This window comes from Eufriesea mexicana, unplaced genomic scaffold (genome assembly GCF_001483705.2).
Source record: "Eufriesea mexicana isolate 0111107269 unplaced genomic scaffold, ASM148370v2 scaffold4744748305, whole genome shotgun sequence".
Taxonomy (NCBI): Eukaryota; Metazoa; Arthropoda; class Insecta; order Hymenoptera; family Apidae; genus Eufriesea; species Eufriesea mexicana.
Window position 1 is genome coordinate 288,748 of NW_016907975.1, and position 14,086 is coordinate 302,833.

At 35.6% G+C, this 14,086-nt stretch overlaps 2 protein-coding genes across 2 annotated transcripts in view; both read left to right on the forward strand.

Annotated features, from left to right (window-relative positions):
- Window positions 1-2,570, forward strand: part of LOC108550860 (mitochondrial basic amino acids transporter) — a 4,001-nt gene extending 1,431 nt beyond the window's left edge. Inside the window, 2 exon segments of the mRNA XM_017904758.1 lie at window positions 629-787; window positions 1,279-2,570. Coding sequence (XP_017760247.1) covers window positions 629-787; window positions 1,279-2,328 — 1,209 coding nt within the window. The 3' untranslated portion in view covers window positions 2,329-2,570.
- A 2,541-nt stretch (window positions 2,571-5,111) lies between these two features.
- Window positions 5,112-12,278, forward strand: klhl10 (kelch-like protein 10). Its single transcript, XM_017904768.1, has 8 exons — window positions 5,112-5,338; window positions 5,636-5,951; window positions 6,966-7,418; window positions 8,195-8,364; window positions 8,467-8,636; window positions 9,227-9,385; window positions 10,525-10,729; window positions 12,005-12,278. The coding sequence occupies exons 1-8, from the start codon at window positions 5,112-5,114 to the stop codon at window positions 12,276-12,278; spliced, it is 1,974 nt and encodes a 657-aa protein (XP_017760257.1).
- Window positions 12,279-14,086: the final 1,808 nt, after the last annotated feature.

The following is a 14,086-nucleotide window of genomic DNA, read 5'->3' on the forward strand; positions in this document are numbered from 1 at the left end:
ACTTTGTACATCATTCGAAGCAATTATAATTTTGCAATGTAATCATTATCGAGGAAAATACGTAATACTTCTCGTGTATTTTAGGTTTTCATCAAAGACCTATATTCTTCTGAAGTAATCGATATTCTACTAAAAGAATATGATAAAAAGATCAATACTTCTTTACTTTGTACATCTTCTTTCGTCTTTTATTAATAATGTTCTACATTTCTTCAATTTCAAATGGTATCTACATCGAGGAATATATATATGTCATATCTTTACCATGCAATGTTATTAATAAAGTGGAATAAGGGGGTTTGGTTTCTTTTTCTTTTATAGATGATGCTCGTATGAACAAAAGTATCGTTCGTATTTGTTCTACGATACTGATATATTTATTATCTATGAAGAAGCACTAATTGAGTGATTCGATAATTGTAATATCAAAGTTAGCGAAATCTTCAATGGTTATTTTTATGTTGTGCACAATTAGTAATTTTAGTGCGAGTAGACCTCGATTTAAATATCATACTTAAATCATAATTTTTTAAAGGATAATAAGAGTCTCATCCACGAATAAGTTCATTAATAAATGAAATAAATTACAGTATTATTAATCTTTCGATGGAATTGGTGAAATTATTAGAAAACTAACATTTTCGAATAATTTATTTCAGGGTGCGCCGGTATTGTGGTGGGATATCCTTTGGACACCATCAAAGTCCACATGCAAACGCAAGACTACCGCAACCCGATCTACAAAAGCAACTGGCACTGCTTTCGGACGCTACTCGCGAAAGAATCGGTATTTGATACATAAAATTCAAGAAACTAACGATTAAACAGTAGTATCGATAAAAGATACATATTCTTTGATAACTCGAAGTGATACAAACGTCCTTGGTTGCTATTAACGACATTTAAGACTCAATTATTATTAACATAATCGAGCACGCGAAAAGAGGAAAGATGGTAGATAAAGAAATTTACAAAATTTAAAAATACTTGTTTCGAAAATGTGATTAACACGTCGAGGACTTTTTGGAAATATCGATTCATGTTGCTTCTGTTGCTATTTCCAAAAACAATCTATTACCTCGTACTATAGCTAAATTTCATACAACTCTTAATTATACATAATTAGCAAAGAGATTAACCAAAGTCATTACCAATGACCAAGTAACAATGCAAAAAGGGAAACAGAGAAAGCAATCACTCACACAACTTCTGTATCTCGACTTCTGCACATAAACACTGAAACTTCGGTTACTACATTTAATTAATAATTAATACTAGGTAACAGGTCTTTACCGGGGTATGTCATCCCCAGTAGCTGGCGTGGCAGTGGTGAACGCAATAATCTTTGGCGTATATGGCCAAACGCAGAAGTACATCCCCGACCCAGCCACCCTGACCTCCTACTTCCTCGCTGGAGCCTTAGCTGGGATCGCTCAAACGCCCATCTGCAGCCCCATGGAACTGGCCAAAACTCGTATGCAGCTACGAACATCCCCGGTTCAGTTCACGGGACCTTTCCAGTGTCTCAAATACACTTACACCCACGAAGGTCTTCGCGGACTGTTCAGAGGTGTAGACGTGACGTTCCTCAGAGAGGTCCCAAGCTTCGGTATCTACTTTCTCACATACGAGGCGCTGACCAGGACAGCCGACAACAGTCCAGTCTCGACACCTTCTATGCTCTTAGCCGGTGGATTAGCAGGCACTACGTCCTGGGCAGTCTCCTATCCTCTGGACGTAATCAAGTCTCGAATTCAAGCTGATGGCAATCGCTATGCGGGTATAGTCGACTGTCTGAGGCAGTCTATGAGAGCTGAAGGATACTCGTGGTTGTACAGAGGTCTCAGCTCGACGATTATTAGAGCTTTTCCGACCAATGCCGTGACGTTCACCGTGGTCACCTGGACCTTTCGGTTACTGGGTGGCGAAGAGGTGGCATCGTCGCAAGAGAGAGAAAAAACAAAGGTGTCGGAGTTTATGGGTAAGATCTCAGAGCCCCGCGAGCCATTCTTTGAAAAGTGGAACAATTTCTTGGCGAATGCGTCGACGAGCATGGTGGTCCATAGGTTGCCGTATTCCACGTTGTCGATGATGTCGTCGAACGAATTACAGCTCGAAGGGTCGGTTCAGAGTAAGGGTAGCGACAGGTGGACGAAAGATGGGACGAAAGGTGGTGAACAGTCGCGTGGGAATAGAAGTGGCAGAGAGGAAGGCGAGAGATCGAGAGGCTCGACGAGGGAGGATGTTGAAGAAGAGTGTGGTGAGAAAAAAGTGGAGCGAAACGTTGTTAAGCAGGCGGTAAAAGCAATTTCTATGGCCTTCGCGTGAAAAATTCCAAGTTTGTGGCAGTTTCAGGGGATGCAGTGGTTAAATGAGGAATCGAAACTGCAACGGACGTGGAAGCATGATACGGTGGTTGAAGGATTAGATAGTGAATTATCGTGCGATATAATTGGAAGTGATTCTTTTTATGGAGTGTTTAATACAAGAGGAACTTGTTATGGTGTTCAGGAAATGGTTGTTCTTTGAATTTACTGTTGTTGCTTGTAGACGTTGCAGAAATTATTTTACATGGGAACTACAGTGTTTGGATTTATATTGGATAAGCATCATTTCTTCTGTAAAATTATACATACATGTAAATGGATGAAAATTAAATACATTACGTTTGTATTTATTCTTAGATACTTTCCAGAAATTTATTTTTGCATTTCAAGGAAATCTTGTTCCAAAAAGAAGTATCTTAGAAATATTAATATCATTGTTAATATCAGAATTATCAAATCAATGAGAATGATGGATTTTACGTATTTTAATTCTGCATTCATTGAAAATCTCGATTTTCTTTTGTTACAAATTACAGGTAGATTTATTGAAAAATTGAGGGTTAATTGATAATTATATTTTAACCATTCGTTGAAAAATTATGTTTTAAATTTATGAAAGTTTCTCTATTTAAATACTATTGCAAAGTCGATTACGATCAAATCATATTTTAATAGATAGTGAAACTTCAAAATCGGTTTATAAAATAAATGAAGCGACTTATTTTGCTTCGAATTCTCTAATAAGGAACCTCAGATAAATATGTAAAATACATATGAATATAAAAACTGAGCACAAATAAAATACAAAGATATCAATTTCTGTAATTGGAACTAACTCCAATAAATCTCCACGTGTCAATATCTTTCGCGAATTTAAAAAACGATTCCAATGTTAACGATTAACTCTCAAATAAAACATAAAATATACCCTCCAATTAAAACTACGTGTCGATATCTTCCACCAATAAAATATGTATACAAGTACCAACTTTTATAATTAACCCTAATAAATTTCCGCATGTCGATAACTGTGACATACAACTTCTAAAAAAATCCTCAACACCATTTACCATCCACGAATCAGCGAATATCATTCTCAAAATTATTCCTGACTCTAATACCCAATTTCTAATGTCCTCGTAAATGTATCAGGCTATCTATTAAACGTCGACCGTGGAAGTAGGAGCAAATCCACAATTCCAACCTTCGTACTATGAAACTATCATGAATCTTGCCATTGAAGTGCTCATTTGTTAGAAGACAGTCCTAGACTGAACGGCGGACATGTAAGACCTATGTCACAGCCAGAGGCGACATTTACTCTCTTTTAAAATCACACAAAATAGTTTGTATCTGTCTGCCACCCATCTACTCCGCTCCACTCCGCATCGTTTTCCTACTTTTTAAATCTCCGTCGTACAATTTCCGGTCTTCAAGTCCGTCCGTCCACGTGTCAAAATCGCTCTTGACACATACGAAATTGCAACGCGTATAAGTATCAGTCACAGACCTTCACCACTTGGACTTCGTGGATCGTGCCCAATCGTCGTGAAATAGTACCCGCGTGATCTCATCCTCAAGAGTAAAAGTCGTATAAATCACGGCGTCGAATTGATCAAAAACATTGACAAGCCCGGGAAACTCTAACCTCTTGGATCATTTGAAAATTACCCTAGTCGCAAGTATTCTCTGTTCCACAGGTATGATAGCGTGATATTAATTAGTAATCGGTAGTCGGGGTATGTAAGAGATCAGTGATAATAAAAGGAATTATTTTGTAATTAAAGATATTAGAATTTGGGTGGGCTTCTAGTTGAAACGAGCAATAACGTGATTGGTAAACGGTGCTTTGATTCTGTCTTTCATCGTATTATAATTTCGAATCTTTTTTATGATTTATGTTAAATTATTTCTGTATTTCAGCCTTAAGAAATTACCGATTTCCTGAGTTAGGAAATTTCTTTGATTTTATTATCTATTCGTACAATTTTTAGTAACTATGGAAAAGAAATATTTGATTATTGTAAAAAGTTTCTATTGTACGTAGATCAATGTTATATTTTTAATGCTGGTGATCCGTTACAGTAAAATTTCTGCACACATTGAAATTTAATTTGAAGCACAGATCTGAAGGTCTATCTTCATTTACTTCAATTCTCGTATTTTTTTTTTCTTTTTTTACTTCAAATATTTGCTTATATATGAGTACCAAAGTATTCGTTCAGAATCTTGACTCTGAAGATTCGAAGAAAATAATTACACTAATTACTGTATACTCATCTTCCATAGCTTGATTAGATATGTACATATTTTTAAAAATCATTACATTACAATAGATTTGTGTATTTTACATTATCTCTAGTTATCTCGGTTAATCTAAAATTAACTGTTATCATCTATATATCATTCCCATTGAATGTTTTTATCAACGAAAGTTTCAGTTTTTATCATACTTAATCTCGTACAACGACTATATGAACAATTAATTTTATTCGTATTACAAATTTTATAAATTCCTATAGAAGCTAGAGATAGTTCATGAAATTAAAAAAGTTAGAAACAAAGAAATCGTGAAATAATTCGATATCGATAGAATCAGCTGGAATAAATGCATAAAATTACCAGCCACGCAACGAGAACGAAATGATGAACGATTAAAATGAAATATGTGGTTAGAAAATTTTCAAGCGTTACACGATCGACGGAACTGGACAACGTGTTTCTCCACCTTTGTCGTCACGGATCCCTGAACAGATTCGTGCCCGGATTTCGAGAAAATTTGATATGGATGTAGACTCGAACGACAGCAGCAGGGATATCGACATATGCGAAACGAACACACAGCGATTAATTGCCGAAAGCGGTGGCCGATGTATGAGTACTCAAGCGATGCAATCGCTGTATGACTTCCGACAGAACAACCTTCTCTGCGATGCTGTCTTGAGACTCGAAGATGGAGGCGTCTTTCCCATTCATCGCGCAATTTTGTCAGCCTGCAGCCCGTACTTTAGGTCTCTATTACACTTTACTCTTCCAACACAATCTCCTAATTTCTAAGCACGGAATCTTATTTCGAGTAATATTCATTTTAGCTTTGCTTAACCCTTTGCTTGCCCGTGATCAACCCCTTGTCTTAGAACTCGGGGTCAGACTCGTGCGAGAGTACGTAGTCTGGATTTAATATGGACGAAGATGAATTATGTCTTTGATTGCAACTTCTCGAATTTAGAAATTTGATCACTACGATTAAGCTCCGCGATTGTCGATCGTTTTTCAATCGAAATAATCCAAGTGTTCATCATTTACAGGACTTTATTCACTACCACGTTGCACTCGCGCGAGAAGACCGACGTCCTTTTTCCCGGTGTCAGCAGCAACATGATGAATCTCCTTTTGGAATACGCATACCTGCGATCGATCAACGTGAACAATGAAAACGTGTGTCAGCTATTGGTCACTGCCGATTACCTAAACATTCTGGGCGTGCTCGATTTCTGTTGCGAATATCTGAAGCAAAGTCTGGCAGCGGAGAATTGCATCAGCATCATGAGATTCGCCAGGGAATATTTTTGCAGAGGGCTGGAGAACAGCGCATATCGTTACGTCATGAGAAATTTCGTGCAGGTTATTAAGCATTCGTTACTTTCTCAACATTCTCGCACACCTCGCATTTTTCTCACATTTTTCTGCGAGCATGTAACGTCTGTTTTATCCTTTCCTCTTTCTTTCCGGTGAGATGGTTTCTGACTAGCATAAGTTGTGTGTGTGAGATAGACGTAAGTTCGACTTACATAAGATCTTTCCGGTTAATCGATTGATATATCAAATAGGAAAATATAGGAATATTCCTCGCATTGTAATTGCGTATGTACGAATTTATTTTGCAAATTTGCATTTTCAAAGGGTGTTTTCTTTTTCTTCAATTTTTGTTAGAATTCGAAAGAATACTTTTTAGTTCCCTTTAAGATACCGTGAAACTGTGTTACCTAGATTTTAATTGTTTTATTTTTATTTTATTCGACTAATTTTCGGTCCACGTGTAATTTAGTAACCAAAGATGTCGATATTACTATGTGCATACGTGTTATGTACTTGTTCCAACTAGCTACTCGACAATTAAGAAATTTACGAAAAAATTAGAACTATTAGAGAAATTATAAATTCCGTAAAATTTCATTTAGAGTTCATTTGCATGTTTGAACAATAATTTCGCTTCGTGAAGAACTCAGACCTTGCCTAAGTCACTTTAACGAACCTATTTTTTTGCACGTGTGTTTCTATTATACTTTTACGTGACAAGCTTTACTTATGACCTAAAGTCTTGAAAAAGGAATGCTAACGCGATATCTCAAATGTTTAATTATTTTAATTATTACTTCAATGATTAGTAATGATTAACAAAATTTTCTGTGTTTCGTCGATCCTCCACTTACCCCTTATTCTTTCTCAATTATCTTCTTTCAATCGCAAACGAACCAAGAAACAAATTACCTTTACAGCACATTCAACAGGATTAAAATCATAAAACAGGACTAAAATTATTAATTTGATGATTAATAATATGAATATTCAATTTTTCCCAATTGCAAATCGAACAAAGGACGTAACAAACAATCACAAGAGCCGAATTTGACGCAGGTAGCCCAAAGGAGCGAGGAGATCCTGGATCTGCCGATCGAAGAGCTGACCACACTGATCGGAGCTGACGAGCTGAACGTAAAAAGCGAGGACACGGTTTGGGAACTGGTACTGAAATGGATCGACTACGAGCCTCCATCACGAAAGGAGTACATCGTCGATCTGATGAAGAACATTCGTCTTGGTCTATTGGACACGCAGTTCTTTCTTGAGAACGTGAAGGATCATCCGTACGTCACTGGAAACGAAGCCTGCAGACCAATTATCATTGAAACGTTAAAATTCTTGTACGACCTGGAAATTATTACGCAAAAAGATGGAGAGGTACCGACGCCGAAAATAGCACGACCGAGAGTTCCCCATGAAATACTGTTCGCTATAGGTGGATGGAGTGGCAGAACTCCTACAAATTTCATAGAAACCTACGACACTAGGGCGGATCGATGGGTCAAGGTGAATACGGTGTATATCTGTATTTCGTGGAACAATATTTGTCTGGTTTCGAAGCAGTATTTTATATATTAACTCGGCGACACTTTATGCTTATTTTTATATCTTCCTTTTTAAATTGTTATTTGACACTTTTTGTTATATTGTAACAACCAATTTGCTGGTTTCATTTGGATGATATCCGTGTATCATATTACACAAACGGTGACAGAATACACGATAAGTAAATGACACTGCACATATGCAAACTTCAATCTCACTTTTCTAGAAAACCAGGTTCTAAATTTTTTCCTTATTTTCCTTTGTAGAATCACCCCCTGCTTGTACTACTCAACCCACCCTGTATATAAGGATTTTAGATAAAATAATCTCTGGCCATCGAATTCCTACCATTCAGAATTTATTAAAATTGAACTATGATCTAAGGACTACTAAGATGTGACACACGAACATATAAATATTTTTAGTTTCAGAATTATTCTTCGTCCTATAATATTCTTCATATCCTCGTTATTTTATCAAAAATCTATAACTCTTGTTTCTAACTAGAATAATGTAGTAACGAGTAATGAATAAATACGTAATTTGTGAAACACTAAATCATTATATACATATGTAATGTATCATCTATGATATCATATATTACAATTAGAAAGACAAAATTTTAATATGCGGTTTTAATTCGCTGGCCAGTGAAAGACACGCAAAGTGATCGTTTGTTTTCTAATCAGATATGACTATTGATTCATTTCTCTGTGTAAAATGATTGAAAATCGAAGGTGGAAGAAGTAGACCCCATCGGACCTCGCGCATATCACGGAACTGCGGTGGTCGGATTTAATATTTACGTGATCGGTGGATTCGACGGTGCTGATTATTTCAATAGCTGTCGTTGCTTCAACGCTGTCTCTAAGGTGTGGAGGGAAGTCGCTCCGATGAACTCTAGAAGGTTGAAAAGACACGATTTCTTGGAATTTAAAGTGCAGAACATACGATTAGGCAAAGTCTGTAGCCAGAAAAATTTTCTCCATTAAACTGTCGAAAATTTCAGGTGCTACGTTAGCGTTGCTGTACTCAACGATCTGATCTACGCAATGGGAGGATACGACGGATATTATCGGCAAAATACTGCGGAACGTTATAATTATAAAACGAACCAATGGTCCCTGATTGCACCTATGAATTGCCAAAGATCAGACGCAAGTGCAACTACTTTGAATGGTACGAATCAATCTGCCATACTTTTATTCTTTCACAAAGAATATTCTTCAATTTTTATCAATATAGGATCGTCCTTTGGAGAAGCAAACTAGAATCATATCAAATTCTTCATAGAACACGATAAACGTTATTGACAGAATTTTGGATTAATGGAATGGAATAGGAACTAGTAAACGTTCTAATAACTTTCGCAACTTCTACGACTTCTGAGTTAAAACTGCTGACTTCAAACTGACTTTCAATACTTCTGATCTTAAAACTGACGACGTTAAAGACTGGCTTCAAAACTGACTCGTCCGCGCCCTTGCACCCTTATTTAAACCTAAACACTCTCTCTTCTTTCATAGCCAGACTTTCTTCCTCAATCACGCAATTCCCATACTACTTCAAACACTCAGGATGCATTCGTAAATTTTCACTTTCACCCTGTCATAAACATCCCTTGCACTCTTTCGTCCTGTCTCAAACGCTCTTAACACTCTTTCAGGGCCACGCTCGTTGTAATCCTACATTGATATCATTTTTACTCGAATAAATTATTTTAATACTTATTATATATTGTACTAATTGTAGATTCTCTTTTATTACAGACAAAATTTACATCACGGGCGGATTCAACGGCCACGAATGCTTAAATTCAGCCGAGGTGTATGATCCAGAAACCAATCAGTGGACAATAATAGCTCCGATGAGATCGCGTAGAAGCGGAGTATCCTGTATAGCTTACCATAACCACGTATACGTTATTGGTAATTACTCGAATTTTTGTTTCGCTGAAAAAAGATAGAAAGGGAATTTTATTATAAACGGTGTGTTTTGTAATAAAATTTGATTTTCAGCTTAATTTCGATAAATTTACGCATTGCGGGTATTTATGTACTATATGTAGGAATTGTTTATAAGGCAGCAAAACGACGATGGTAGATAATAAAAAGTATGATTTATCGTGAACTAATTGAAGACTTATTCTAGACGCTATGACCTTTCACACTGACTATCTCCCAACAAACGCCATCCTCAGAACTCCTCTCAAAGAACTCCTCGAAGAACTGTCCGCTTCACGCCCATGCACCCTTATTTAAACCATACACTCAATCCTTTTTCATACTCATTTTTCCCAATCACGTTTTTCTCATGCACTCCTTATAACCTTGCCCTCAGCGGGTCACGTAGCCCAAATACTCAGATACATTTCTAGACTTCCATTCTTCACTTGCAACCAATACTTCCATAAACATCCCGTCCATACCAAACCAGATAATACCTCGAACGCTCCAGCCAAACCCAAGATGGCTGTTTATTATCTTCTATTTTCGGGGAAGAGCCCAAGCGCTCCCACGCGCTTTACAGTCATACCTAGTGTAATAGTAGTGTAAGAGTAGATAAGGATTGTCCCACCTTAACGAAGGTGATGACAACGGTGTACATAGATCGTGTTCGACTCCAGTGTTTGGTGTGGAAAAAACAAGTGATAGCGGCAAATCCTTTTGTAGGAATGTCTGTAGAATGATTGAGAGAGAAAGCGTGTGTATAGAATGAGATAGATCTGGCTTTGAATAGGGATGCAAGGACGCGAGGCACATAGATGGTGTGTAGTCGAGAATAGAGGATTGAGTGTAGAGTTGAGAAGAATCTAGTGTGATATGATAATTAAATAAACCTGTTTTATTATTAAAAAAAGAAATTCTTTTATCAATTTTTCGCGTAACACCTAGGACAAAAGGCACTGTCACAGACGACGACCTCATGCCCTAATCACGTCACGCTCACCATTCTTACATATATAAATGTATTTTATGACATTTTATTTTCTATTTATACGCGTTCTAGATATTTTTGACTGTATTATATTATATTTGTATATTGTACAGAAATGTTTATCATATAGGAGGTTTCAATGGAATATCAAGAATGTGCAGTGGTGAGAAATACAACCCAGCTACGTATGTTTGGAGCCCGATTCCGGATATGTACAATTCGCGCAGCAATTTCGCAATCGAAGTGATCGACGACATGATCTTTGCCATTGGTGGATTCAATGGTGTCACCACGATCTATCACGTGGAGTGTTATGATGAAAAAACGAACGAATGGTAAACACATTTTAAACGGTTGTCATTTTATTTCTCTTCTTCGTTTTAAATCTAGCGTAACGTTTTAAGTCATCGTACTTCGAATCATTTTCTTTTAATTCAAATACAATCCTGTTTGAGTATATATTATTTAATGATATTGATTTAAATACGTATTATTTATAAATAATATAAATATGACATAAATATTATATATCATTTACTATTTAAGTAATACAGATTTAAATGTATATTAGTTAAATGCAAAAGAATATTCTTCTTTTTAATCTCAATATGATTCCTCGTGACTCGTATAAATTATATATTATTTAAATCTAGCACTGTGTAATGTACACAAAGAAATAAGTTATCGCTTTTAGCGTTCGATGAAGGATATTCTAGACCTAGAATTCACGCATGAGTGGATACTTCACAACCGATTGCTACTTCTTCCGAAGTATTAGACGCTTTAAAAAGGGTTCATATCGCTATAGATTCTTTCTCGATAAAATCAGCAGCAGCAAATCGTTTGGAAATAGTAGAGATACTATATACATACATACTTCTTATCGTTGTCGCTGTTATTCAGCACACAAGTCGCTTTAAAACCTTCAAATGGAGAAATTCAACGACACTGTAGTTCAGATTCCTCTACTTAGCATGTACAGTTCTTCGAATTATTTTTCACCATCCATCCATTATTCTCCATAATTTTTACCATACAATCCTCCCAAAACGATTTGCATAGAAAAATTGGCTTCTCCAGTTTTCGTACTTTCATTAAACTCTCAACTTGAGCTATTATCCACGAACTATTTCATCATCCCAACAATTTTTTCTTCATTTACAAACACAAATTTTTCTCTGTGTATTAACCATTTGCATTCGAGAGGTGACCCTCAGTCACCATTTCGTAAAATTTAGAAGATCAATATTAATTAATATATCAAATTTGATGTAATGTGACAGTGTGCAGGGTACCGAAATCAAATAATTCTACAATTCTATTATTATACAATTCTTTATTTACTGCTCAAAAAAGTATCGTCAGTTTTTTAATAGAGAGTCTTTGATTTTCTACTCTTCTCTAGCCAAAAAATCGTCGAGTGCAAAGGGTTAAGCTTCTATATAATCCTCCGTGTTTTCCCAAAGCTACAAAATTTCCTTCAACCGAGATAAAAAGATCTTCGCGTAATCTGTATCTGCGATAACTTCTTCTAAGTACACACTCGTGTATTACATATCGAAGATCTGGCAAACACCTAAATCTACCATACGATTCGTCAATTCTCGCAGGTACGAAGCAACAGACATGAACGTGTACCGTTCCGCGCTATCGGCTTGCGTGATCATGGGTTTACCAAATGTAAATGACTACATCCATCAACATCGTGAACGTCTGATGGAAGAGAAACGGCAGAAGCTGTTAGCACTGGAGGTGCACCGGAGTCAACACCAGTCTCAGCAAGATCAGATGCAACAAAACAATGAGAACTCGAACAACGAAGTGCCAGAACCACCGCCGATGCCACCGAATACCAGCACCAGTAACGACAATCGACAAGATTGACGAGGAAAATATTTCTATAAATTTACACGAAGAATATGAGTCTTACGATCAGTCGGACGGACAATAGTTAAAGCAATAGAACAATGAATGTTCAAGCCGATTAATTAGCATACGGTTATGTTGGAAGGAAATGATAAAATGATAATGCAATCGGTGGCAGTCGTATCTCTTAAAAATACGTCGCGTTTTTAATTAATCAACGAATTTGACTTGCTCATTTGGCAAATGACAATATTTAGGAAACTCTATCTTTTTCTTCATTCCAAATGGAAAATTGAATTTTCGAGTTATCGTGTAATTCAAATCGGTCACTGAGCAAATGGTAATATTTGGAAGATTTAGAAGATATAGATAATATATTAATATTCATAACATTAATAATAATATTAATAATAGATGAATATTTGGAAGAGTCTATTCGCTTGCACCGAGCTTGAAAATTCTATTTCCAATTTATCAAGTAACGTAACTCAGTTCTTAAATGAGCGATAATATTTTATAATTGAGCGATAACGTATTTATTTTCTTTTCCAAATCGAAATTGAAAATTCTACGTTCAATTTATTGAACTCGACGAATGATAATATTAAAAATCAAATTCTCAAATTATTCGAGAATTCTGTTAAAAAGTACTTGAAAACGTGATTATGGATTATTCGTTTGCTCTATTGAAATTTCGTATCGTGGAACACAAAGTACATAGAAAATGATAATAATTTCATGGTCGACGTTGTAAGTAATTTTATTTTGAACTGAGAAATTCTTTTCTTTCGATATAACCGTGGTCTTGCCCCAAATTTCGAACGATAGGTAAATCGTAGCAGATAAGAAAATGTAACGACGATTAAGAGGTTCATGCTAAGTGAAATATCTCGTAAAACGTGGCAAAAGGGGAAGACTTTTAAAACGGATCTTCGTTGCACGAAAAGTGACGCCATATTTGTTGAACAGAATATTTTCGGATTCGTGTTCGCCTGAACATGTTGGACGGGAGATGTTTTACATTTATACAAAACGTGTTTCTATTGGCTGTTTTTGTGATACAATTTTGTACGAAGTTTACTAGACGATTTTATACATATACTTAAACGAATTTTGAGAAGCAATTGTAATAAAGGGAAGAACGAGGGAATAATTTTTGACATATACACGTTATCAATGCTGACGAAATATTAATAAAAACTAACTGAAATGAAACCTTATAACAAGCAATAAAAAAATTTTAACAAATTCGGAATTTTCAGTTTGTCTGTTAGGTGAAGTTTCATATTTCTCAAAAAGGCAAGCGTTTGAATAAAAGTAATTCTGTTCTTGCATTTATTAAAATATATTTTCTGCTTTAGTACATATTTTAGAAGATAATTTTTGTATTTTTCTTTGATAATTTAAACGTGTGCCTTTAGAATATATCAGATAAGATTTGTATGTAAACATTTCTTCGTATCAATTATTATAGGTGTCTTTGAATCGTGTTTGACAGAATTACTGACTACATATAACATTACAAGCTAATTCCTTTATAATCCGTATAATTCAAAATATTTATTTCAGTCACATTTCAGAAAATTATCATTTTTATATTAAGTAAATATATTCTTTTATAGACTTAAATATTTATCTCTTAATTTCTTTTTCTATTGCTTTTTATTGGTTTAAATGAAAAACAATTGCATGCTGCGTAATTTGTTCGTAATCTGTCTATAATAAAGTAATATATACTTACAAGGAGAGTGCAAGTACATCGGGTCACCGATTTCGTTCAAAATTTGCGGGTTTATAGATCTCGTCAGGCAGTTTAAGAAAATATA